This window comes from Trachypithecus francoisi, unplaced genomic scaffold (assembly GCF_009764315.1).
Source record: "Trachypithecus francoisi isolate TF-2019V2 unplaced genomic scaffold, Tfra_2.0 Lachesis_group21, whole genome shotgun sequence".
Classification (NCBI taxonomy): domain Eukaryota; kingdom Metazoa; phylum Chordata; class Mammalia; order Primates; family Cercopithecidae; genus Trachypithecus; species Trachypithecus francoisi.
This window is the reverse complement of record NW_022681467.1, coordinates 42336912-42364835: the sequence shown is the minus strand read 5'-3', so window position 1 is coordinate 42364835 and position 27924 is coordinate 42336912. Positions and strand designations below refer to the sequence as shown.

The following is a 27924-nucleotide window of genomic DNA, read 5'->3' as shown; positions in this document are numbered from 1 at the left end:
TTTACAAATAATAATAAACTCTTTATTGTAAATACTCTTTATTGTAAATACTCTATTCTAAATTCCATACAGCCAATTCTTCCAGAATCTTTTGTTAATTTTTTGTATATAAATTTTACAGAGATAAAGGATATGTTTGTTGCACACAATTTATAAATAATAGTAAACTCTTTATTGTAAATATTCTTTATTGTAAACACTCTTTACCCTGAACTCCATATAGCCAATTAATCCTTACAGAATCTTTTGCTAATTTTTTTTTTGCCAAGCTCTTGTATCCAAAGCCAACTATCACAGAGATTTAGCCATGATTTGACAAAGTTAGACTACGAATAAAAATCCCTGATTACTCTACAGCGAGATGTTGAAGAATGGGTGTAAGTTTGGCATGAATGCTGGTTGAAATTTTTGTTTACACTAGTGAGGAAGACAAAAGTAAAACAATGAAGATGAACGTCAGAACTCCAGTTTCTTCAATGATTCGAGAAGCTGTCAGCTGAAATGGATAATAGTGTCTGACTATTGGAAGAACAGTTTCTCCACATTTTGGTGCTATTCACACTGTATTGGCTATAAACAAGACATACTTTAAAGTTTAATGTGCATTACTGACATTTAATCCAGCATGTTCTGAAGTCTAGAAAACCAACAAAACAATAAATCAAGCCCTGATGTGTAGTCCTCTCTAATCTTTGTGATCCAGAAACACTCCCCGCAGCCAGTTAACCAACCAAAGACAACCTAACGTGACGTCATTGAGTGGGGACTCAGGAAGAAACGTATGGTATCTCCCCGAGGTCTCTGTAAGAGTTACTATATATAAGTAGCCTCAAGAGCACAGATAATAGTAATATGTAGTAAAATTAGGTAATGAGTTTTGAGTATTTGTTTTAATATAATTTATTGAATTATACATTTAAGTCGTTTAATTTTTTATAATGGCTGTGTTTACACTTGCAAAAATCCTGAAAGTGTAGCAATCAGCTCTCACAAGCCGGCAAAGCCAGCTCCAGCACACCACCGGAAGCATCTAGAATGGAGAAGACAGGGGAACTCGAGGGACCAGAGTCCTCGGGGGCTCTGCCAGCATCCATGTGTGCAGGCATGAATGACAAAGCATCCAGCACCTAGGACCTATTTTAGCTCTTCATTCTCCCCAGCATCTGGGAGCTTCTTGTCAGTCCTTTCCTTAAGTGATCTCCAGTCTTAGCTACTTGCTCAGTCCCCTGTCTGATTCACCCTGGCCCTTTACTGGGTCCAGAGGAGGGACCTGGGTAACAGAGGATGAGTAGAAATTTCCCAGTTCTTGGACCAGCTAGGGACCCTCCTGAAGGGAAACAGGGTCTAAATACACCCCTGAGACATAATTATCCCCATTCTGCAGATGAGAAAACTGAGGGTTCAGGGAGTTGTTTTTCACCCAGGTTCAAATGCTGCCAAGAGGCAAAGGCAATATTGACAAGCAGGTTTGTTGGCCTCCAAACCTATCTCCTTTCTGCAAAGCCATCCTGTGCCATCCTGGAGACAGCTCCTGGACCAGCATTTAGAATTCCAGCTCACTGGAGTCAGCAGAAATCTTAAGTATGACCTGGTCTAGGCTTCCCATTATACAAGTGGGGAAACTGAGGCCCATGGTCATTCATACAGCAATGATACCAGCAGACCAAGGACTAGAGCTGAAGCCTCCTGTCAACTAGTCCGAGTTGCTGGCAAAGGATAAGAGAATTAGAGGGGTCGAATAAAACTCAGATAAAAGAGTCAAAAGGCCTATAATCCGAGCACTTTGGGAGGCCAAGGTGGGTGGATCACTTGAGCTCAGGAGTTCGAGACCAGCCTGGTCAACATGGCGAAACCCCATCTCTACCAAAAATACAAAAAATTAGCTGGGCGTGGTGGCATGTGCCTGTAGTCCCAGCTGCTTGGGAGGCTGAGGCACAAGAATTGCTTGAACCCAGGAGGTGGAGGTTGCAGTGAACCGAGATCATGTCAGCCTGGGTGACAGGGTGAGACTCTGCCTCAAAAAAAATAAGAGTAAAAAAAGAGATTTCCCCCTTCCCAAAATGCCAGTTGAAAAAAGAGGTTAGAGAAGATGATATCCTCATTTGGATGTAGGGGTGATATCAGGAGAGACTTCCTGCCAGGATTGGTACCCTTGAGATTCTTTGAGAAAGTCCATGGTGTAACAAAGACTTCATTGAATATTCTTCTTATAAATACTGTGGAGATGTGCAAGTCAATGGGGAAACTGAGGCATGAAGCTAGATCCTCAGAAACCCTCAGAGTTGGGCATTCTCAGACTTTCATCCTTTTTACCCTTTGGGGGCAGGGGCCACTCCCAAATGACCAGCTGGAACTTGTGCTCTGGGGCCTAGGAAGCAGGATGCTTGAGACGGTCTGCCAAAGCCATGGTTCCAGAATTTCCAGGCAGACGGATTCCTCAGGAGGCTGCAGAGACCTCAATGCGGCTGTACTGGATGCCAGTGGAGTTCTGCCTGTGGCCAAAGCTCGGGGCAAACCTGTCAAACAGAGAATGTGTGGGATCACGGGGTGGCAAGGCCTGGGGCCGTCCCTGGGGGGTGGACCTTCCACTGGAATTCCCACCCCACAATCCCACTTTCACTCCTACAATGACCCTTCCTGCTTCCTGCCTTACTACAAATGTCCACCTTCTCTCACCTGGACCCCCAGCAGCTCCTCCCTGGTCTCCCAGGGTCTTCCCTGGCCTCCTATAACCCCTTGTCACCATTACATCCACAGTGACCTTTCTAAACGCAAAAATCTGTCACTCCCCACTGATATGGTTTGGATCTGTGTCCCCACCAAAATCTCATGTTCAATTGTAATTCCCAGTGTTGGAAGTGGGGCGTGATGGGAGGTGATTGGATCATGGGGGCAGTTTATCGTGAATGGTTTAACACCATCCCTTTCGGTAGTGTCCTTGAGATGGTAAGTGAGTTCTCATGAAATCTGGTCATTTAAAAGTGTGTAGCACCATCCCCTGCTCCCGCCACCCCCTGCTGCCGCCATGTAAGATGTGCTGACTGCCCTTCGCCTTCTGCCATGATTGTAAGTTTCCTGAAGCCTCCCCAGAAGTTGAGCAGACACCAGCATCATTCTTCCTGTACAGAGTGCAGAACCGTGAGCCAATTACACCTCTTTTCTTTATAAATTACCCAGTATTTCTTCATATCTATGCGAGAATGGACTAATACACCTGCTCAGAAGGAAACCATCATCATGCTCAGCCTAACATCCCATCTTCTCACCATGGCCGCCCTCCCCGACACCAACCCCTCCAGTCCCATTTGCTCATCACACCATGACCACCTGGGCCTCTTGTCTCTCCCTTCAAAACCCCTAACTTGTTTCCACTTCAGGGCCTTTGCTCTTGCTGTTCCCTCCACCTAGAACATTTCTTCCAGCTCTTGAAACTGTTTCTTCTGCTTGAACATTTCTTCCAGCTCTTGAAACCGCTGACTTTTTCTCATAATTCCAGTCTCAGCTCAGAGCGGCCTTCCTTGAGCATCATTCATTCAGCCAGAGATATGATTAAAGATGACAGTGCCAGGCACTGCTCTAGGCCCTGGGAACAGGGCAGTGAGTGAAACCAATACACAAAAATATCACTGTGCTTGTTGAAAATTCCTGATACACTTGTAACAAAAATGCACTCATAGCTATTTGCACCCTAGCTAAACAAACTGTATCCATCTCCCAAATCTGCTGTTCACTCTCTGGTAGGTTAACCTGCCTCATTTTCTTCATGATATAAAAACTCTGAATTATCTTATTTGTGCATTTTTGAGTTTTGTAGTCTATCTCTCTCCTATACATTAAAATGTAACTTCCTTCTAAGTCCAGAGACAGGGTCTCTCTCGGTCATGGGTCTGTCCCCAGAGCCTACTACAGTGCCTGGCACTTGAAAATATTTGCTGAAAGTTGAATGAATCATTCCTGAGAAACTGGGATAAAATAGAAATTTTTGAAAGTTTTTTTTTGTTGTTTTTGTTATTATATCCCCTGAGGGATTGGTAAAGGTCTCTTTTGAACAGAAATAACTTGACAGAAAGCAAAATAAACAACATTTCGGCAATCAATTGCCATTGATTGATGTAAGACGATTTGAGCCCCTTATGTTACTAATGTGTCCCTAAAGCAGGTAGAGAAACTGGATCTATAAGATGTAGGTCCCCATTTCCAACAAGCACATCTGAGGCATAGGGATGCAGAAGAAGTCAGCCCTACAGCAGTGGGTGACAGCTCTACTGGTATCTGCCTCTCATTTTGGGGAAACTAGTCTACTCTGTGGCATGTGGCTTGACTGGACTGTCAATCAAGGATCTCTACCCTATCCTGGCTAAGTTAGAGGTTAGGAGGTGGGCACATAAACCAGCCTTGGCCAATCAGACTTTCTCCTGGGACCATAACTTTTATATGGAGGACACAGGAGTGAAAATAGTTGCTGCTGAAAAGACTACCCCGTTAGTTCCTGTTGTCAAAATCCCTGGACATGCCCTGGTCCTGTGTTCCCAAAGTTGAGTTTCTCTCTCTCTCTGTGGCCTCTGATATCAAGAGCCCCCTGAACTCTAGGGACAGAGATGATAAAACACAGACCTGCCTCCGGACTCCACGAAAACCCCTAACTTCCTGTCTTCTCCAGAGTCATAGCAGACCCAGCCTCCAGTCCCCAAGGGCTGGCCCTTGCTCCCCCATGTAACCCCAGGACAAGCCTGACACCCCACAGCTGCAGTCACATCCTGCCTTACCCCAAAGCTGGCTCCCACCTGCCTTTCTGCCTCCTTTGCTTTTTGTCCCAGAGGATGGATTTGGAATCTTCTCCCAAGAAAACCAGTGTGGCAGAGATGCCAGGCAGCTGTCTAGTAACAGAACCCTTGATTTTGAGCTGGGCACATGGCTATCCAGATTGAAAACCACATTTCTTGGCCTCCCCTGCACATAGGTGTAGCCAAGTTCTATGCAAAGGCATGTGGGCGGAAGTGACCCTGAGGACTATGCCCACCCCTTCCCCTCCCCCATCCTCTGGCAGGTATGTGGGGTTGCACCTCCTTAGGCCATGCAGGAAAGGCGATATGGAAGAGGTGGCACAGCAACAAAACAGAAGGAGCCTGGGACCCCGCATGACCTCATGGCACACAGCTTCCACCCAATCCTGGACCCCCAACTGACATTTGGATGACTTCAAGCAGCCAAATCGATTTCCTAACTAATACAGCTGGGTTGCTGAGGGGCCTGCCGAAACTGCAGAAGGTGCCACTCAACAAAGTAGGAAAGGACATTCTGGAGTGGGGAGGACTGATTACGGGTTCTTACATAAGGAGCCAGATTGGGGTGGGGCTTAGAAGCCGGTGCAGGGATGCTAGTCAATGTTAAAATGTTTTTTTAAAACTTTGTATAACTTCCCAGAAACAGAATGGGCAGTCAGGAGCTGGTGACTATCACCTACTTACAAGAGGTAACTGGGGACATTTGCCAAGGATGCTTAGGATTGTAGCACTTTGAAGTTCCTTCCGAAGCTCCCATTCCACTCTTCTTTTATTTGAACAGTCTCATGATGCTAAGATTCTGAACTCCCCTTAATGACCCGAAGACCTGATGTGATCTAGCTCCTACCCATCTAGCCTGTTTGACCCTGCACGCTCTTCCCTCCCTCTGTTCCAGGCACGCTGGCTTCCTTGTTGTTCCTCGCACATGCCAGATACATGCCCACCTCAGGGCCTTTGCACTTGCTGTTCCTTCTGTCTAATGCTCCTCCCCTCATCGTTACATGGGTGCCTCCTTCTCAGTGACTTAAATTCCACCTCCTCTAAGAGGACTTCCCTCCCTGACCACCCACTCTACTTCAGCCACAACCCCTTTCTTCTTTGTTCCCCCTGTGTCAACCTGGCCCTCTCAACATATTTTGCTCTGTTTCATTTTCTCCTAATCACCCATCACCAACTAAAATGCTCTTGTTTATGCATGTGTTGTCTTCCCTCCCCCATCAAATGGAAGCTCCTTGAGGACAGGAACTTTGTCTTCCTTAATCTCTACAAGTTTCCTAAGGCTCTGAACACTGTCTGGCACATAGTAACGAGTTAATAAATAGCCGCAGAATGAATGCACGAAGCCCACAAGTGTCTTGCATGCAATATTTAAAGGCCATACTTATAATATTTTGCTTCTCCAAGGTCCCATGACTCTAAGATACTTTATGGTTTTAAGATTCTACTCTTCTAGCCTCCTGTATTCCATAATCAAATGATTTTTAAATCCCTGTGAGCTGAGTCTTAAAGTCAAATGAAAAGGCACTGTAGGGAGACACAGAACAACTCAAGGAAAACAGCTGTGTGTGACCGGACAAAACTCCTAGTGCCCAGGAAGACAGGAGGAATGCCCGCTTGCAAAGGGAAAGCACAAAGAGGAAAATCCTGAAGCCATGTGCTTGGGGTGTGATAGAGCTCTTCCCCCAGACCCACCCTGTCGGCTTCCTACCGTCTCTTCTGGAACTGCTGGTCTATCTCTGCCAATGACTGGCCTTTTGTTTCAGGAACAAATAAATAGATGAAGCCCAGGCCGAGGACAGCAGTCAGTCCATAGAGCAGGAAGGTCCAGGACAAGCCGATGGTGCCTGGAAAAAGGGCGGGTGTGTAGGCCTGGGGCCAGGCACTCTGGCCCCGCAGCCTGGGCCAACTGGCGGGTTCTAGGTCAGGCATGGAAAGTCAGTTCACTCAAAGCAAATGTTCCCAAGGGTCAATTTGCAGAATGACCAATAAGCTGTCAGTGAAGTACGTTAAAGCGGAAATCTCACTGATTGTCTCAAAGGCGGGGATGAGCCAGGATGCAAGTCCACAAGCACAGAGACAACGGCAACTTGTGTTTATGGGAAAGACCCCTCACCCACATATAGAGCACTATCCCGTGGAGTGTGCTTGGGCTCCAAAAGCCTGGCCTGAAGGATCGTGGATCCAGCTGAGTTGCCAAACAGCTGCATAGACACAGCTTGGCAAATCTCAGTTAAAAAAAATAAAATAAAATCCTTCGAAATTCCATGAATTGGGCTCTGCACAGTGGCTCACGCCTGTAATATCAGCACTTTGGGAGGCTGAAGTGGGAGGATCACTTGAGCTCAGGAGTTCAAGACCAGCCTGGGCAACATGGTGAAACCCTGTCTCTACTAAAAATATAAAATAAAAAAATTAGCTGGGCTTGACAGCACACACCTGTAGCCCCAGCTACTCGGGAGGCTGAGCCCCGGAGGTTAAGGCTACAGTGAGCCGAGATCATGCCACTGCACTCTGCCCTGCACTCAGGGCGACAGAGTGAGACCCTGTCTCAAAAATTAAAAAAGACAAAAAACAAAAACAAAAAACAAACAAACAAACAAAAACAACAACAACAACAAAAAAAACACCCAGAAATTCCATGAATTGGTCATTCAGTGAATCGATCATTCAGAGAATTGAGTTTTAGCCAGTTTGGCTTGTGACTGGTTTGGGAGAGAGGACAAAAGTCACAGTTCAGTCCCGGAGTCGGCCTCCTTCCTAGAGCCTCCGGTGGGTCTCAGAGCCAGCAGCCAAGATGGGAATGACCCTGAGTCCTTTGATGTCATCCAGCCCAAGACAGAGAAGAGGCTGTGGAGGAAGGGTCTTTGTCCAGGCAGAAGACAAATTATGTTTTGGAAGCCATTCTCACCTCTGACAGCCATATCCATATCTCCTTTAGGCAGCCTCCCATGACCAGCTGGACCTATTGCCAGCAGGGGGAGCAATAGTCTGGAATTCAGTGGGGCTGACTGTGGTCTTTTGACTCCCTGGCTGGATGGGGTAAGGATGTATTTTCCCATATGTGAAATGGGGACGATATATGATACAATTCCAGTAAATTCCTTCCTTCCTTTCTCCCTCCTTCCCTTCCTTCCTCCCTTCCTTGTTTCTCTCCTTCTTTCTCCTCTCTTACTCATTTACTCCACACAAAGGGAAATGCTTGAAGACTGAGGCTGCAGGGAGAAGCTTGGATTCCCTAAGACTAGGGGTGGAAGACAGCCATGATGGGGGGGTTCTTCCACTGGGGTTTCCCACAGCACTGCTCCCCAGCCTCCCAAGTTGGCTGCACCTTTGAGAAGGAAACTCTTGGCCATAGGGAATAGGAAAATAACTGAACCCTAAAAACTGTGCCTTGGGGCCCACAGTGAAGGAGCCTGTGTACTCTGGCCCAGATGAGCAATACCCACTGAAGACCAGGGTCTGGAGCCATGAGCATCTCAGCATTTCAGAGTCATTCCCTGGTGTTCTGGGCCCACATAATTTCCACCCCATCCCACCACACCGCAGACTGGGTTTCAATGCTAGGGAGGAAGAGATGATATCACCCAAACTTGATTTGAGAAAAACTTCCAGGCCAGACATGGTGACTCATGCCTGTAATCCCAGCACTTTGGGAGGCCAAGGTGGGTGGATCACTTGAGGTCAGGAGTTCGAGACCAGCCTGGCCAACCTAGTAGAACCCTGTCTTTATGAAAAATACAAAAATTAGCCGGGCATGGTGGCAGGTGCCTGTAGTCCCAGCTACTCGGGAGGCTGAGGCAGGAGAATAGCTTGAACCTGGGAGGTGGAGGTTGCAGTGAGCTGAGATTGCATCACAGCACTCCAGCCTGGCTGAGACAAGACTCTGTCTCAAAAAAAATTAAAAAGAAAAGAAAAGCCAAGAAAAACAGGTGTCATGAACCAGTTTAAGCCAGTTTGGAGCAAATAAACATTGCTACTCTTACACCTGCTGGTTGACCTCAGATGACCTCTCACCAGTACTGGGTGTAGACTATCACCCGTTAGCTGGCCGGAGGAGTTTTACAGTGCGTATGAGGGTCCTGGTTGTCGTTTTGGACACTTGGTGATGTTTCTGCGCAGAATAATGGTTCTGCAGCTAATACATAGGAAAATCCAAAAATGTCTGCTTTAGAGTAGGGAGCTTGGGCCACAGGAAAAAAAAAATGGACTTTTCTGGGAAGGACTCACCAATGAGATCAAGGAAGGAGAGGCTGATGAAGAGATTGGCTGCCCAGTTGAAGCTGTTGCAGAAGGCGAAGGCTCTTCCTCGTATCTCCACAGGGTAGATCTCGCTGAGAACAAGCCAGGTCACTAGGGTGGGAGAGCAGGAGGGCTCCTGGGCTGTGGTGGGACCTGGGGCCTGGTGCCATCAGGTCAAACACGCAGCCTCTCAACAATGGGATTTTGCAGTGTCAGGCTCCTGATACCAAACTCCCACCCCCATACCTCTGTAAGAATCCCAGTAGGGTCTCAGTTTGCTGAAGACTGAGAGGTTTTCTGAGACATGAGACTTTCAATGCTGAGATGGGAACAGTCTTGGATGAACTGGGATGATTGGTTTTTCACCCTATTCATTAAATTCCTTCCAGTTGTGAGCTATCCAGGCTTTAAGGGACCTGAAGCTCAAATGACTTGGGGAGCCTTTTAAGAAATCAAATTACAAACATAAAATTAGGCACTGGCCCTGGGAGGAGCAACTGCTAGTAAATGAGGGGCTCTGAAGCTTCATGGTCAACCCCCTTCTAGTGCCCCGCTGACACCCTGCCAGGTAGTCAGGGTGGGAAGTCTTTCAACTTCCCCTAGGAGGGCTAGGAGGCTCCAGAGTCACCTGCAAGAAAGCTCCACTTACCTGGCCCAAACCCAAAGGAAAAGGCGCTGACAAAGACCATCAGGCAGAGTAGCGCGGTCCAGCGCAGCAGTGCATGTCCCTGGGTGGGCAGAGGGGGCCCAGGGAGGGCAGAGCTCAGGGCCGGCTGAGGAGGGGCTGAGGGGTCTCCAGATCTGGGATAGGGCTTGGTTTTCTTAACAGTGGACAAGATTGGCTCCCTTTGGTCCTCATTGTTCCTTGGCATGGGAGGTAGAGAGGAGTCCCGCAGCAGGCCAGAGTCTCCAGGGAGGCCCGTCTGCCCAGTGGCATTGGGCACAGCCAGGCAGCTTGGGCCTGAGTCCATGGGCACGGCAAAGCTGACGAGGCCTATGCCGCTGACGGACAGGGCCATGAAGGCACAGCCAGCTAGCAACAGAGCCCTGCGGCCTGCACGGTCCACCAGCCCCATGGCGGTCAGGGTAGCTGCCACCTTCACTGCGCCAAGCCCCACAGAGGCCAGCACAGCTGAGGATCTCCCATGGAAGCCGACGGAGCCGAAGATGGTGGAGGCATAGCACAGCACGTTGGGCTGCCCTGTTAGTTGCTGGAAGAGCACCAGCCCCAGGCCCACTGTGGTCCGGCCTCGCATGTTATCTCGTGCCCTGAAGAGGTCCAGAAAGGAGTACCGTGGCCTCCCCAGGCCCAGCTTGGGGGCCTCACCTCCCTGGAGTGGGATGAGGTCCTTGTGTGCTGCAGTTTCATCTGCACCAGCAGGGAGGAAGAGGAGGCTGAGGGACTGCAGGAGAGCAGGTGCGGTGGCCCAGCCGAACATGTGCCTCCATCCCCAGGGGGTATCAGCCAGTGCATAGTTGAGGGCATAGGAGAGCAGGATGCCCACGGTGATTCCTGCCTCATAGAGGGACACCAGCACTCCCCGCTGCCGTGGCCCCACGAGCTCTGACACATAGATACAGCAGGCCATGGAGGAGAGGGAAATGGCGAAGCCAACCACAGAGCGGCCCAGGACCAGCCAGGTCAGGGAACCAGCCAGGCCCAGGGTTAGGCTGCCTGCCAGCAGCACCAAGTTGCTCCCGAGGATGGCTTGCTTCCTGCCATAGCAGTCAATGAGGAAGCCACCAACTAGGGAGGCAAGGAGAGCTCCCAGAAGCAGGCTGCCCACCAGGAACTCCTGCTCCAAGCAGCTTAGCCCAAAGTCAAGCTGCAGTGGCAGCAGGGCACCTGATATGACTGCCAGTTCATAACCAAAGGTCAGGCCACCCAGCAAAGACACAGAGGCACACAAGGGCAGTAGAGGTGGGGGGCGGCCTAAAAAATAAAAGTGACAGGGACAGAGTTAGAATGGTTCCTTGTCATACCATCAGTGCATTCAACCTTCCCTCCATCTATCAACACCTCCATCTATCCATCCATCTACTCCATCTATTCAACCATCCATTCAAACCATCCATCCATCCACCCATCCATCCATCCATCCATCCATCCGTCCAGCCATCCACTCCATCAATTCAACCATCCATCCATTCCTCCTCCATCCATCCATTTACTCCATCTGTTCAACCACCCAGTCAACCATCCACTGATCCATCCATCCATCCATCCACTCCATCCATCCACTCCATCTATTCATCCATCCATCCATCCATCCATCCATCCATCCAACCATCCATTCATCCATCCATCCACTCCATCTATTCAACCATCCATCCATCCATCCATCCATCCAACCATCCATTCATCCATCCATCCACTCCATCTATTCAACCATCCATCCATCCACTCCATCTATTCAACCATCCATTCATCCATCCATCCACTCCATCTATTCAACCATCCATCCATCCACTCCATCTATTCAACCATCCATTCATCCATCCATCCATCCATCCATCCATCCATCTATCCATCCAACCACCATCCTATACCATCTGTTCAATCATCCATTCAACCATCCATCCATTCTTCCATCCGCTCCATCTATTTAACCACCCATCCATCCATCTATGCATCCTCCATCCATCCATCTACTTCATCCATCCAAATATTCATCCATCTGTATGTCCATTTATCTATCCCTTAATTCATTCAACCATCCATCAATTTATTGGTCTATCTATCTATCCATTCATCCACCCATCTCTGTATTTCATCCTTTTATATACTCATCCACACATCCACCCATCCATCCATCCAAATTTATTTATCTGGCATCTACAACATGCCAGGAAGTGCTCTTAGGACTGGAATATAGCCGTGTTGTCCAGGATCTAATGTTCTAGAATAAATAGGAAGATAATAAATAAGTATATAATTTCGGGTGAAGATGTCATAAAAAATGAAGCAGGGAAACAGAATTAAGATTGATGGAGTAGGCCAGGTGCAGCGGCTCAAGCCTGTAATCCCAGCACTTTGGGAGGCTAAGACGGGCAGATCACGAGGTCAGGAGATCGAGACCATCCTGGCTAACATGGTGAAACCCCGTCTCTACTAAAAAATACAAAAAACTAGCCGGGCGTGGTGGTGGGCGCCTGTAGTCCCAGCTACTTGGGAGGCTGAGGCAGGAGAATGGCGTAAACTCGGGAGGCGGAGCTTGCAGTGAGCTGAGATCCTGCCACTGCACTCCAGCCTGGGCAACAGAGCGGACTCCATCTCAAAAAATAAAAAATAAAAATAAATAAAAAAAAAAGATTGATGTAGTAGTACTATTTCAAGGCCTCTCAAAGAGCAAAAATTTGGACAGAGATCTGAGTGACGTGAGAGTGAAAGTCCTAGGAAAATCTGGGAGAAGAACATTCTAGACAGAGTGAACAAAAAGTACAGAGGCCCTGAGGTAGGACAGTTCTTGGTGTTTGAACAACTATGGATATTAATGGTTAGTACCTATATGGTCCTTACTAAATGCCAGAATCTGTTTTAAGAGCTTTATATGTATTTTCTCATTTAATTGTTACAGCAACCCTATAACATATCATTACTATCATCCTCCAAAGTGCAGAGAAGTTAAGAAACTTTCTCATGGTCACATAACAAGTAAGTTATAGGGATGATGTGGCTAAAGTGAGGACCCTTAATCACTGAGGTAATCAGCCAGGAGGCCAAAGGCTGAAGCCCAGTGAGTGAGAGTGATGGGAAATAATGAGGCAGGAGAAGTAGGCAGGGGTCAGACCATGTGGGACTTTGCAGGTCAAGAGGACAATGAGGAATGTCATTCTCAGTGGTTGGAAGCCTTTGATGGCTTCAGCCAGGAATGAGGTGATCTACTTTTATTTTACATTTTTTATGAGTCCCAACAGGAAACAAATAGGTCATCTATTTTTAATTTTTAAAATATTGCTCTTGCTGTTGTATGGAGATGCTAAATGAGGTGAGTGTGGCCCAATCAATGTCCATTCACCCCTTTTTCTTTGGTATCAGGACTCTATCCAGCTAAAAGACTACATTTCCCACCTTTCTCACAGCTATGGGTGGCTACTAAGACGGAAGAGGGAGTTTTTTTGGTGGGACATTGAGAAAAGCTCTCCAAGAAGAGGGTGAGGAGGGAGACAGCTGGCCAGAGTCTTTTTTGCCCTTTTTTCTAGCTCCCTTACCTCTTGCCTGGAATGCAAGTGTGATGACTGGAGCTTCAGCAGCCATCTTGGAACATGGTTGGGGGTAACCATGAGGATGCAAGCTACACACCGACATAGTAGCACGGAAATATAGAAGAAGAATGGGTCCTTGGTGACAGTAAGCCTACCATATCAACAATGGATTGTCAATCTCCATATATTTTTATGTGCTAAGAAGAAAATCCCAACAATTTCTGACAGTGAAACTATGCTACTTCCAGTTTCTATTCCTAGCAGTGAAACCAGAGAGCAAGAGTAACCCCAGGTTGGAAGGGTAGTACAAGGGTCCAGGTGAGAGTGCTAATGAAAACTAAGAAGAAATGCTATATAGCAGGGAGCTGCCAGTTAAAATCAATGAGGAACACGGGCTGCATGTAAGACAACAAAGAATGGTGGGAATTGCGGCAAACTGGAGAGTTCATGCCTCATCTAAAGTCACAACACAGCTCCAGGTATTGTTAACACACCAGATTGTATAATGTCTAGCAAATTATGAGAAGGGTAACTGCCATTTCATGACTGATCCCCTCGTGCCAGGCATAATGTAAGACACTTTAAACGCATCATTTCATGTAATCCTCACAACTGCAGGAAAACACCCGGTTGCATGGCCAGAGTGAGGGCATCTTGAAGCAAAACCACCATGATGATGGATATTTGGGCCCCACATACCAAGCTGTTCTACAGTAAGATCTTTTAAAATACCTGTAGTATAGATAACCCTTCATAAAGATGCTTATCCAGCCTCTCCAGTGGTCACAAGTCTTGGCAAGAAAGTGTGAAGACATGATCAGCTGTACATGTTTTATGCTAAAAGCTTGATATATTAAGAATACTTTCTGGAGGGCAGGTATGGGAATCCATGGTCTTGTGGCTACCTGAGATACGGTTCCTGTTTGTATGTCCCTGTGAAATTTCCTTCTGCAAGACTGGATTTGTCAGACTCCTTTTTTGGCCTCTCAGCTTCCTCAGCCTTCAGAGATAGATTTGCATAGACCTGTTCACCATGGAACAGCAACCTCACGAGTTAGGTATTATTAATATCTCCATGTAACAGGTAAGGAAATTGGAAAACAGGAAGGTCAAGAACTGCCAGATTTGTTTTTTTTTTTTTTTTAAAGAGAAACCATAAATCCAGATTTTTATAAACTATTTTCTGATTTTTAAATGCTGTTCCAAGAACATATTAAAATATTCTTTGAGTCAGACAAAACACATCTCAGAGTTTAACCCACAGGTACCAGTTTTCAGCTGCTTCCATATGGAAACAAATCTTCCAGGAATACAAGGCTCTGGGTATAGTAAACATTTGTTACTTCTTCTGTCTGCCTGGAATATGTTCCTTTGAGAAAGAGCCTCTTCCCCCATCGATGGGGTTACTAGTCACAAGTACTCTCCACCCACACATAGGGATGAGCAAGTGGGTCTCAGGGAATTGCTATGCATAGACAGGAAAAAAGAACTACATTTTTTGAGAATTCCAAGCTACAGAAACAAAATAGTCATTGGTCATGATATGCAGAAGGCCTTTATGAAAATGAAACCAACACAGATGAGAACAGAGCCAAAAGAGAGCAAGAAATAGATTCCAATATTATTGCATGAACCCATGGATCTAGCAGTGCCTGAAGCTTACTCAATCCGTTGGGCTCTTGTTACATGAGCCAACAAACATTCTTTGTTCTTTTAGTCTGGTTTCTACAAATTATAATTTAAAAGCTCCCAATTAGTATACTGAGCAACAGAATTTCCAGACTCATGGAAAAACGTGCCATCTCTCTCTCTCTCTCTCTCCTTTTTTCTAATTGAGGGATTTGTAGGACTCCCAAGTCATTTTTACATATATATAGTAGTGAGGACAGGACAATACTTTAGATATTTGCAAAACAAGGTTCTTTTCTGTTTTGGCAACTAACTTGCTGTGTGACACTAGGCCAGTCACTTACCCTTTCTGGGCTGTGGGAGCTGGTCTCTAAAGATGGCTCCCGATGAGTCACACCTCCTGGCGTTATGGCCTTATGTGGCTCCCTCTCACACTGAATTTGAGTAGCTCTGTGACTAGTTTTAACCACCAGAATACAGCTACAGTGACACTGTTCAGTCCTGGGTCTGAATCTTGAACAATTTCCACGTTTTACGTTTTTAGGGGAGCCCCAAGCCACTATGTAAGAAATCTGGCTACACTGTCACATGGAGAAACCATGTGGAGAGACCCTTAGGCAACAGACGGGGGCCTTCAGATGATTCCAACCACAGCTGCAGAAGAACCACCCAGCTGAACCCATTCAACCCAGATAACTAGTAGATATAATAAAATGATTTTTATTAGAAGATACTAAGTCTTGGAGTGTTTGTTAAACAGCAATAGATAACTCGAATGAGTCTTTCTTTGCCCATCTATAAAATGTTACTAGATCAGTCTCTTCCAAAGGGCTTCTGACAAATTAATGAAAGATGTTGCAACATCTATGTGTTAAAAATACCAATAAATAAAGCATCCAAACATTTTTCTCCTTTAAGATGGAATAAAGATTCCTGAGTACATGATGAGTGAGCTCAAGGGTCAGTTTGTGGGGGCAATCAGGAAAGCACGCCATGCCCCAACTACTTCATTACTTAGGAAACACCAAACTGCACAATAATTCTGACTTCCATATCTTACAATGTGAGGTTTTTAGTCCTAGATTAGTTTAATTTATATCCAAAGGGACCATTGGCTAAAGATGAAAAATGAAAAGGGTAATAAAGGAGGAGCTCAAAAATAATAATTCTGAAAAATTCTTCCTAAATCCAAAGAAATGAGTGCTTCAGTGTTCCCATTTTATGAATGAACAAACTAATGAAGAAGGTAGAAAATCCTTGGCTGAATGTGAGAATGTGAGAGGCTTTTTGTCTTGTTTTGTTTTGTTTTTGGTAGATTTGTTTTCTTGCCATTTGCTTCTTTTCCCCTTCTAGTCCTCATGATTCCAGTTATCCGAGAGTTCTGGTTATTAAAGAATTCTGAAGCTTCTCTCTTGTGTGTCTGAACATACCTCATCTCACTCTGTGCCCCTCTCAGCTGCACTTGAACCGAGGTACTTCTAATCTCTCAGTCTCAGTTTGCTCATGTGTATAATGGGGACAATAATATCCACCTTGTTTGCTTTCAGAGCTGGTGGGAAGATAAAATGAAACAATGGATGCTGTTCCTCTAAGTTGTTATATGATCTGCTGTGTTGACAACTTAGCACAGTGGAAAGCAATGAGGACTAGGACTGAAAAAGCCTGAGTTCCAGTCTCAGCACTGCCACTTGCTCTGTGACATCCTGAGCAAGCTGCTTCTTCTCTTTGAACTCGTTTCCTCACCTGTAAGAACTGGCTCTTGGAAGACTTCAGTAGAGAAAGGAGGCCCAGGAAGTGTGCTCGAGGAGAAGTACCATGATTGCTGTTACCACCTGTAACAGTCCTGCCCAATGCCAGACTTGATTAAGAAAACACAAACTTAGTGTCATCTCCTGCTCCCCTTCCGATATGGTTTGGTTTTGTCCCCACTTTAACCCAACAGGTTAGATCTGTAACCATTTATCGTGTGTCCTTTGTCAAAGCAGTATAGAGCTGGATGATTTCAGGTGTAATCTGAGTTTCTTCTTTTAAAAGGTGAACTCGGCCGCGTGTGGTGGCTCACGCCTATAATCCCAGCACTTTGGAAGGCCAAGGCAGGTGGATCACCTGTGGTCAGGAGTTCGAGAACAGCCTGGCCAACATGGCAAAACCCATCTCTACTAAAAATACAAAAATTAGCCAGGCGTGGTGGCGGGTGCCTGTAATCCCAGCTACCAAGGAGGCTGAGGTGGGAGAATCAATTGAACCCGGGAGGCGGAGGTTGTAGTGAACTGAGATTGCACCACTGCACTCCAGCCTGGGCGACAGAGCAAGACTCCATCTCAAAAATAAATAAATAAAGATAGACAAATAAATAAATAAAAGGTGAGCTGATTCACATTTATTGCAATGACTGATACAACTGAAATTGCTTCTGCCATTTACTTTTTTGTCTTCTAATTACTGTGCTATCAGGATATTTCTTTTTACCTCCATTTCTGCTTTTGATGGATCATTTATGGGGTGGGTTTTTTTTTTTTCCATTTTTTCCCCCACTGATTTGAGTGTTACACTTTCTATGTTTTCCTTTCTTCTCAGAGCAGCACTACCTGACAGCATTTTCTGCAATGACAGAAATTTCTATACCTATGCTGTGCAATATGATAGTCACTAACCAACCACATGTGGAAAATGAGCCCTTGAAATGTGGCTAATGGGATGCAGAAACTAATTTCTTTTCTTTTTCTTTTTCTTTTCTTTTTTTTTTTTAGACAGTCTTACTCTGTTGCCCAGGCTGGAGCACAGTGGTGTAATCTTGGCTCACTGCAACCTCTGCCTCCTGGGTTCAAGCAATTCTCCTGCCTCAGTCTCCCGAGTAGCTGGGACTACAGGCATGTACCATTATCCCCAGCTAATTTTTACATTTTTAGCAGAGACGGGGTTTCACCATGTTGGCCAGGCTGGTCTCGAACTCCTGACCTCAGGTGATTTGCCCGCCTCAGCCTCCCAAAATGCTGAGATTACTTACAGGTATGAGCCACCATGCCCAGCCTGAATTTTTTATTTTATTTCAATTAATGTACATATAAAAATAACCACATATGGATGGTGGCTATCCTATTGGCAGCACAATTGTACAGATTACTCTTAATTTTTAATTCACACACTTAAATTTATATATTTCTGGAAGCATCTAGAATAATCCAGCAGTATCTGTGTTATGCACTCCCACCCTGGAACTGACAAGAACATCTGCAATATTATAGCCAGATGTATGGAGAGTTTCTCTGGACCAGACATTGCTTTGAGTTTAAAAACACATTTACGGCCAGGTGCAGTGGCTCATGCCTGTAATCCCAACACTTTGGGAGGCTGAGGTGGGCGGATCACTTGAGGCCAGGAGTTCAAGACCAGCCTGGCCAACACGGTGAGACCCCATCTCAACTAAAAATACAAAACTTAGCCGGGCGTATGGCATGCACCGCACCCATAATCCCAGCTACTCAGGAGCCTGAGGTGGGAGAATCACTTGAATCCGGGAAGGTGGAGGTTGCAGTGAGCCGAGATCATGCCACTACACTCCAGCCTGGACAACAGAGCAAGACCCTGTCTCAAAAAAAAAAAAAGTTATCACCCCAACATTATGAGGTAGGCTCTTGTATTATTTACGAACGAATAAAGTGATCATCAGAGGGGTGAAGCAACTCACCTAAGGTCAAAAGTAGTAAGTCCAACCTGGACAACATAGCAAGATCCTGTCCCTACAAAAAATTTAAAAATTAGCCAGGCATGGTGGTGGGTGCCTGTAGTCCCAGTTACTCTAGCAGTTGAGGTGTGAGGATCGCTTGAGCCCAGGAGTTTGAGGTTACAGTGAGCTATGATCATGACACTGCACTCCAACCTGGGTGACAGACGGAGACCCTGACTCTAAAATAAAAAAACGAAAAACGCTGTAAGCGGCTGTGGCTAGAATGAAAGCCAGGCTGTCTGGGTCCACAGTCCCCACTCTTGACTGCTCCATTATAAAACCTTGGTGCAATGTGATTTCACTCTGTTCTCTTGGTTCGGTCCCTTCTTAGCTTTGTTGGGCAATTTTTGTGCAGAGGGAGGAGTTCCATGGGTGAAGGAATCATTCCCCACCTCCACTTCTGCTCATCCCTCTCCCCTGCCACTCCTACCCTCCAAGGAAACAAGCCCTTGCCATTCCCTGGCTGGCCTGTCCTTCCTGTTCCTCACCACTAGTAAACATCCTGGAAGATGTTGCTCAGATCCTGCTCTGTCTTCACCCGCTTTGCCCCTCCTCCCTCATTCCTGAGGTTTTCTCTCAGAAAGGAAGGTCTTTCCAGGCCATGTGAAGCAATCGAGGTGAAAGCCCAGGATTTGTTTGCCATTTCCTGGGTTCCTCTTGCAGCAAAAGGGAACCCAGCCAAAGGGTTCACAGCTTCCACCCACAGGTTCCACTGGAAAACACATCAGTGCAGGTTCAGTTGCAACGGACAATAAAACTAATGAACAATAAAAACAAACAAACAAATGTGAAATAAAATAGTAATAATAACAGGTATCATGTTTGGAGACCTCCTCTGTGCAAAGACTTTATGTTCCTTCCCTCAATTCATCCTCATAACGACCCTAGGTGAGACTGCTGCAATTATTCCATCCACAGATGTGGAGGTTAAGGCTCACAGTGTTCTCACAGCTAGGCAGCAACAGGATCAGGATGGAAATGCTGACCTGCCTGCCTCCCAAACCCATGTCCTTAAGAGCTCTGCTGCACTGACCTTCCAGCAAGAAGAGTCAATCAGAGATAGGTGGGGTGGGAGGCAACTGGGGTGCAGGAGGCAGAGGTGGAGGGGAAAGAGCGCTCAGGAAAACCCCAAGGGATAAAGCATGGTGAAATGATACTGTGGCATGCGACTGTAGATATAAAGGAGCACCTCAAAGGAGTCGGGGCCATCAGGAAGACCAGGAAGAACATTCCCTTTCCATGGTTCCCATCATCTGAGTCAGTCCCACCACCTTAGCATGACAGCAAAGGCCCTTCATGGGCTGGCCTAACTCCTCGGCCACTTCGCCTCCTCCCAGACCCTGTCACTACAGCCCCCCCCACACACACCTTGCCAACACGTTTGCTTCCGGCACATACTGTACGCTTTCATGCTGCTCCACCTCCGCATGTGCTGGGCCTCCTACGTGCACTGTCCTCGCTCCCCAAGGAAAGGGTCCGCTTGTTCCTCTACACTCCCTCTTCAGTCCCAGGTCCTGTGCCACCTCCCCAAGGAGCCTCCCGGTATACACATCTGTTATTTGGCATCCACTCCTCATCTTCCGTTGCAGGGAGCCACCCCTTTTCTTTGTCTCACAGTCTCCTGGTTTGGGTGGAGATGACCGCCCCCACCTCCACCCTCAGTGCCCAGCCCCAGGGTGGTGTCCATGATCCAGATCCAACCAATCAGCAGATTCCTGGGCCCTAGGCAGAGGTGAATAACACGTGCGGGAACCTGGCCCAGTGAGAGTCGCCCGAGCGTGTTTGCTCACCGGGGGTGCCAAGCTGGTGGTTTACCTGCCTGGAGCCACTGGGGGCCATCGTCCCCATGAAGGACTCCTGACAATATGGTATGAGCCCCTAGATCCAACTGTACCTGAAGTCATAGACTTCAGTGACCCATAAATACTCATCACCAATTTCTCGATTTTCTGAAGGTTGTCCTGTCATTTTTTTTTTTTTAATCTCAGTACCCAAGTATCCTTATATCAGCAGACAGTAATGTCTGCTTAGCGCCTTTCATTGGAAAAGTTTGAGGGAGTCCCTGAACAATTCCCATGCATCTTCCTCAACTCTCCACTGCACTCCCTTTGCTTGGTCACACTGCAAGTTCCTTTATGAGCCTTCCATATTCAACTAAGGAGGGCAGGGATAGAGACTGACTCGTCCTGAGCCTCCGGGGCCCCAGCCCTGCCCTGACACCCAAGAGGAACTCAATGAAGTTTCTGCTGAATGAACAAATGACTGGATAGGGGACCAGGGCTATTTCACCTCATGGCATTTCTGGGGCTGTGTCAGATACCTCTGAACCTAAACTAATTCTACACAGCAGCCAGAAGGATCCTGGGAAAACCTAAGTCAGGCCTCATCACTCTTCCACTCAGAGCCCTCCAAGGCTCCTATTTCACTCTAAGAAAAGCCAATGTCCTCACCGTGGCCTTCAAGGCTCTGCAGGATCCGCCCTCTCTCACTGGGCTCCAGCCACACTGGTTTCTTGCTGTTACTCTCACTCCAAGCACGTCCCAACTCAAAGCTTGGTACCCGCCAACCTCTCTGCCTGGGAAGTCCTTTCCCTACACGCCAACGGTTCCTTCCCTCCTCCCTTCTGATTTTTGCTGAAACATCCCTTTCTTGGTGAGGCTGTCCCTGGCCTTCTACATAAAATTCAACCTCCCCGTAGCATCTAGCACTTTGTATCCCCTTCTCCACTTGTTTTTTCTGCGTGGCACTTCTCATCATCCAAAATAACTATATAGTTTACATATTTTTTGGTCTCCCTCACCTGAAAGTCAGCCTCAAGGGAACAGGAGTGGTTTGTTTCTTCTCAGCTGTCTCCCTGATGCCAAGGACAGTTACTTAGCACTCAATCAACATTTGTTAAACAAATGAATGATTGAGTGAATGAATGAAAAAACAAATGAACTGTGAGGACGTAGGAAATCCAGAGAGAAAGGATCTTGGCTCATGAACATCTGAAAGGTCCAGGGCCTGGAAGTGGCCATGGACAGGAAGCAGAGTAAAGCCTGGTCCTCAAATTAAGATGGCTTAGCCTGGGCATGGTGGCTCATGCCTATAATCCCAATACTTTGGGAGGCTAAGGCAAGAGGATCGCTTGAGTTCATGAGTTCAAGACCAGCCTGGGTAATATGGTGAAACTGCATCTCTACCAAAAAATACAAAAATTAGCCAGGTGTAGTGGCGGGGGCCTGTAATTCCAGCTCCTCAGGAGTCTGAGGTAGGAGGATAGCTTGAGCCTGGGAGGTGGAAGTTGCAGTAAGCCAAGACTGCAAGACTGCACTCTAGCCTGGATGATAGAGCCAGACTTTGTCAAAAAGGATGGATGGAAGGAAGGAAGGAAGGAAGGAAGGAAGGAGAAAGGAAGGGAAGGGAAGGGAAGGGAGGAAGGAAGGAAGGAAGGAAGGAAGGAAGGAAGGAAGGAAGGAAGGAAGAAAGGAAGGGGAAAGGAAGGGAGGGGAAGGGAAGGAAGGAAAGAAAGAAAAGAAAAGAAAAAAATTAAGGAGAACAAATTAAGATGGCTTGACCTAAGTTTAGCAAGTGTGCATCCTTTCTATTAATTACCTGTCTAAACATAGGTTGTATGTGAAGATGTCCCACACTGGAGGAAATCCCTTAATCCTCTAAGCCCCTCACTGTGGAGGGCAGAGCTTCCCAGAGAGAGAGTCGGGGGCAGTGGGAGGGGGAAGAACCCAGGTTTGGGATGCAAGTATCTCCAGCCGCAAGTCCCAGGCCTCCTGTTGGTGACACTACAGCACTGTCTCAACCAGAAGTCACAGAGCACTGTATCCCTCCTGCACCAGAGACCTGCTGTGGCTTTCCCTGAAGCTCCAGGGAGAAGCCAGAAGTGAAATTGAACTGTATGAATATCCTCTTGCAGAAGGCTGGCTTCCAAATGTCCCAGCTGATACTTGGAGCACCCACTATAGCCAGTCACTCTCCTAAGGGGCTGTATCTGTACCAGCTGGCTTAATCTCTAGTCAATCCTATAACAACCACTATTGTCATTCCCATTTTACAGAAATAACAACCACGCTGAGAGGTGAAGATATTTGCCCAAGGTGACACAGTTTGTAAGTGACATAGCAGGAACTTGAACTTGGGCAGTCTGACTCCAGAATCCCAACATTGGGTGCAATATAAAATAAAAACTCACATTCACTCACCATTTACCAGATATAGGTGATGAGCTGAGAACTGTAAGTTCATTTTTTCACATCATTCTCACGGCTGCCCTGTGATAAGGGTATCTGAGCGTGACCAGAGAAGTTGGCAGACTCTCCCAGGTCAAAGTGGAATGGTGGAACAAAGTGAGAGGAACTGGGGCTAGAACCGAGTTCTGCCCCCAAAGGCTATAAAGAGAGCCCAATCCCTGGTCCCTGTTGTGAAGTGAGCAGTGTAAGAATTCTGGGGAGGACAGAGACCAGCAGCTGTGACTTGTGCCTCCCCCAGCACCAACACCCAGCCCTCGCTCTGCCCATAGAAGACACTCAGTAAATGGCTGTTGGGTTGACTTAGCAGGAATAGGAGGCGCAGGAGCAATGGGCTAGGGCTGAGCTGAGTGTCCTTAAGAAGACTTTGACCTCTCTGGGCCTCAGTTTTTTCTCAGGCTCTGGGGCACTGTGATGTGGGGGTTAAGAGGATGGACTCTCCAGTCAGAGACAAAACTGGTCACTAGTTTTACCATCAATCCACCATGAGAGGCCATATGGCACAGTGGTTAGGAATGCAGACTGGAGCCAGAATGCTGGGGTTCCTTCCCAGCTTCTCCTCTCCATAGCTGCGTGACCTTGGGGAACTCACCTCACATCTCTGGGCTTCCCCATCTACAAATGGGATAATAATGCCCACCTCCTAGGCTTACCTATATCAGAGCCAGTGTTAGTTCCACAGAACGACTCAGAGCAAGATTTGAAAAGATAATTCAGGGTTGGGCGTGGTGGTTCACGCCTGTAATCCCAGCACTTTGGGAGGCCAGGGCAGCTGGATCACGAGGTCAGGAGATTGAGACCACCCTGGCCAATATGGTGAAACCCCTTCTCTACTAAAAATACAAAAATTAGCTGGGTGTGGTGGCGTGTGCCTGTAATCCCAGCTACTCGGGAGGCTGAGGCAGGAGAATTGCTTGAATCAGGGAGCTGGAGGTTGCAGTGAGCCGGGATCATGCCACTGTACTCCAGCCTGGTGACAGAGCAATCATCTCAAAAAAAAGAAGAAGAAAAAAAGAAGGCAATTCAGGTTATGACCCCGCCCCAGCTTAAAACCCTTTTCCAACTTCCCGTGGCATTTGCAATAAAATCTGAACTTTTCACCATGGCCTACAAAGCCCTGCACACCTCTCTGCCATCCCTCTGACCTCGGTGCCCTGCCCGCTGTGCTCTGGCCATCCTGGCCTGGGCCACTCAAGCTCATTCCTGCCCGAGGACCTTTGCACCGCTGCTGCCACCTGGAAGCTCTTTCTCCAGATCTCAGCAAGACCCGCTTCTGAGGAAGGTCTCAGCTCCAAAACGTCCTACTCCAGAAAACCCACCTTGACCACCCACCTAAGGAACCCACACCCTTGGCCTTCACGCCACCCCATTTTGTGGGTTCCACAGCACCTTATTTCTCTCTGAAGTTATTCATAAACGTGTTTACCCAGCTGCTCAACCAGAATGCCAGCTCCATGAGAGAGAGGATAATTGTCTATTTAGTTCATTGCTGAATCTCCAACCCCTACACCAACGTCTGGCACATAGTAGGTGCTCACTCAAGAATCAATGACTGACCCTTCGAGGCTTCTGAATGCAGAGAGAAAAATAGAGCCCTAGTCCCGAGTGGTAACAAAGCCATTCCCAACTCGTCCCACCCCAATGCTGTATTAGAATCTCCTTCTCTGTCCCCTCTCTGCGGAATCACGTCCAGAGGAGGGGGTTCGTCTGTTTTGTTCAAGGGTTCGTTCGCGACAGCCTCCCCAGGCCCACAACAGCGCCAGGGGCACAACCGCGCTCAGCGAATCCATGAACTGCTTTGCTCCTTTCGGAGCCTCCATTTGTTCATCCGCAGACCAGGAACAACAGCACTTGCCTAGGGCTATCGGATGAAGGCGCTCGGGAGAGTGCCTGGGCCCGAGTGAGCGCCGCAGCAAGTGAGGGGCCACTTTTTCCGGGGCAGAAAGGACGATGGAAGGAAGCGCGACCGGGCCCCGTCCCAGCCCCCGCCGCAGGCCTGCAGTCCCGGGCCGGCCATCCGAGAGGCTGTATCCCGCCGGGGCGGCGCAGGGGGAGCCAGGAGGCGCGCACTCTTAGGGGCGCGCGGGGGCGGTGTCTACACCCCGGTAAGGGATCGGGCTTCCAGCCGGCAGCGCCTGATCGGGACTTACCCATGGCTAGCGGGACTCTGCGGCGTGCTGGGGGCGCTGGGGGGCCAGGCGCGCATCCCCCGGGCCGGAGTCCCCAACGCCGCCGCGGCCGGACAAACTTTCCGGCCCGCCCCCCGCCTCTGTCCCTCCTGCCCTGCTAGCCCGCGCGCAGCGCCGCCAACGCCACGTCGGCCAGCCAGGCCCCGGGGCCTGGAGGCGGGACAGAGGGAAGCCCGGGACCGCCCCCGGCCGCCCCAGGCCTGGCAAGGACACCCCCCTCGCCCACTGTCCTCCCGGGGGCTCCCACCCGCCGTCTCCCGGATCCCCTTCATTGGTAGCCCTCCCCTGGAGGGGACACACTGGCCAGCCATCCTCCCTAGTAGAAGACCCCACACGCACTGTCTTCCCCTGGCCTCTTTGTAGGGAAGAGGTGTCCCAATCACTGGTCCACACTTGTCTGGCCTCCCCAGCGTGCGCACACACACAACACACACAACACACAAATCTACACCGAGTGAGACACTCGCGCATACCCACTGGAACCGCTCACTTTCTCATGGATTCCTCCCTCATTCACTCCACGCTTGGGTTTGGACACCACCACATGCCAGGCACTATGCTCTGCTTGGGATGGGCCGAAGAACAAAACAGACAGGTCTTCTGTTTACCTTCTGGGAGGGGAAGAGTTTACATTCTAGGAGGGGAAGACGAAAAAGAAGTAACGAAAGGATCCTGAGAAATATCAGCTAGTGATAAAGACTAAGCAGAGAGTTAAACTAGGGTGGTGGGTTAGGCAGGCACAGGTGGCTGCTTTAGCTCCCCGATCTTAGGAGAGGATATCTGAGCAGAGACCCGGCATTCCCCGCAGAGGGAACAGCAAAGGCAAAGGCCCCGGGGTGGGAAGGAGCTTATGGGGTATAAAGAACGCAGAAATGAAGACAGAGTGTCTGGAGCAGAGAAGACAGGGAGAGAGGAGGGAGATGGGGGCTAAGGGAGGAGCTTTGGTGGGCCAGGGTCAGGAATGTAGATTTCACCCCCATCAGCAGGAGAGATAACTGGGGAGTTCTAACTGGTTAAGGGCCGGAATACTCAGCCTTCCCACCTGGGAGGCTGTTGCAAGGTGAGAAGTTGGTTTGGGCTCATGTGACAGTGGTGAGGTTGGAGAAAAGTAGGCAGATCACATATAGACTCAGTAAGAACTTACAGACTGGAAGAGGGGCAGCTTGGGACTGGGAAAGGAGATTCAGAGTTCTGTCTTGGCTGCCTGACATTTGAGGTGCTCAGCAGGCATCCATGTGGAAATAGGTGGGCAGTTGGCTATGAGCCTGGGATTCTGGAAAGGGGTAGGCTGGGAACACCACCATTAATGCTCACTCGGGCAAAAATGCATGTACAAGCCCAGCACTCACACGGGCGCAGCCTCATCCAGCCTCTCAATACGTGTTCACAGATAGGCACGCTTCGCACATGTGCACCAGTAGCTGTACCCTCACCAGCCAAAGTCACAGCGACCCCTACCGTACAGGTGGATACACAGGCGTTCTTCCATGCTACAGGCACAAGCAGGTATCTCAGCAAAGATAACAGCATCCACAAGACCTCTGACCAGGGGATCCTTGCACAGTTTCAAAAATAGTAATAGCTGGGGCAGTTTGAAAACATGGCTCCAGATTTCGTTGTTCCTTCCCTTGAAATCAAAGTGGGCTTGTGACTGGTTTGATCAGTAGCCTGTAGAGTGACACTGTGTAACTTCTGAGACTGGGTCACTGGAACACTGGTGCCTGGATCCCTGAGCCTTCATGTAAGAAGTCCGATTACACGGAGACCCTCCTGGAATTCGTGGCCTAGTGGCATCCTCTTCTCTTCTAGATGTCACTAGAAGTATCACTTAGCAACTTACTTCTAATGAATAGAAGACAGCAAATGTGGTGGATGTCATTTTTGGATTAGGTTATAAATGATGGTGATTTCTGTGTTGTTCAGTTTCGAGATCTCTCACTCGTTTGCTCTGATGAAGCCTTTGAGTTGCCATGTTTCGAGCTTCCCAATGGAGAGGCCCACATGGCGCAAAGCTATTGAATCACACAGCTAATGCCTTCAGGCAACAGCCAGTGAGGGACTAAAGCCCTTAGATCAACAGCCCCTAAGGAACTAAATCTGGCCAACAAGCTTGTGGTCAGCTTGGACATGACTCTTCCCTCAGCCTAGCCTGGAGGTGACTCTAGTCCTGGCTGACACCTTAATTTCAATCTTGCAAGATTCTAAGCTCTTGCTCAGAGCTAAGCTATACTAAATTTTTTATCCTAGAAGACATGAGATAATAAATGTTTGTTTCTTTAAGCCGCTAAATTTCGGGGGTAATTTGTTACACAGTGATAAATAACTAATACACATTTCATTATTATCTTGATTAGAAAAAGGAGATGGATCATCTCCAGGAGAAAGTAGGGATTAGGTTATATCTACATGGACACTGGGAGGCTTATCACCCTCAGCCTTGAATCTCTCCTCCAACCCTTGAACAGTTACCCATCAGAAGCTGAGAAATCGGTGAGGATAGTATCTAACTTTAATTCAGTGTGATCTTAAGGGACTGAAAATGCCTTTGCAAAGATTAGAGAGTGAGAGAAATCTAGCATGGTTGACTCCATCTTGCCTCTAACCTCACAGGCTACCTGTCTTCACTTATTTCTGGGCATAGGCCAAGCCAATCATGAGAGGAGTTTAGTTTATATTTTAACTTTGAAGTAAGGATGATAATAATCGCTCCCTAAAACTAACCCCCTCCTTGCTCAGGGACTGAAGCCACCTTTGTAAAATTAATGAAAGTCCATGAGGTTAGGATTATAGGATGGGCCTGAATTATGCAAAAATGCAGATTTGGTTTTGATAATTCCTTACTGTTCAGGAGTCAGGTGGCCAGCGGTCACAAGATTTGTAATTTTCCCAATTGCTCGTGTAGATAT

At 47.8% G+C, this 27924-nt stretch overlaps 1 protein-coding gene across 3 annotated transcripts; it reads right to left on the bottom strand.

Annotated features, from left to right (window-relative positions):
- Positions 1-25231, bottom strand: SLC2A10 (solute carrier family 2 member 10). 3 transcript variants are annotated; one of them, XM_033186634.1, is made up of 5 exons: positions 24980-25231; positions 9673-10956; positions 9012-9134; positions 6493-6628; positions 1-2516 (listed from the first exon to the last, which is right to left on the bottom strand). In XM_033186634.1, exons 1-5 carry the CDS (start codon positions 24981-24983, stop codon positions 2438-2440), a joined length of 1626 nt encoding a protein of 541 aa, XP_033042525.1. In that variant the 5' UTR covers positions 24984-25231; the 3' UTR covers positions 1-2437. The 3 variants fall into 3 exon arrangements, with proteins under 3 accessions (XP_033042525.1, XP_033042524.1, XP_033042526.1); XM_033186633.1 differs by lacking the exon at positions 24980-25231 and adding an exon at positions 19954-21654 and having other exon boundaries at positions 1939-2516; XM_033186635.1 differs by lacking the exons at positions 1-2516; positions 6493-6628; positions 24980-25231 and adding exons at positions 7350-7631; positions 19954-21657.
- Between the last annotated feature and the right edge of the window lie 2693 nt (positions 25232-27924).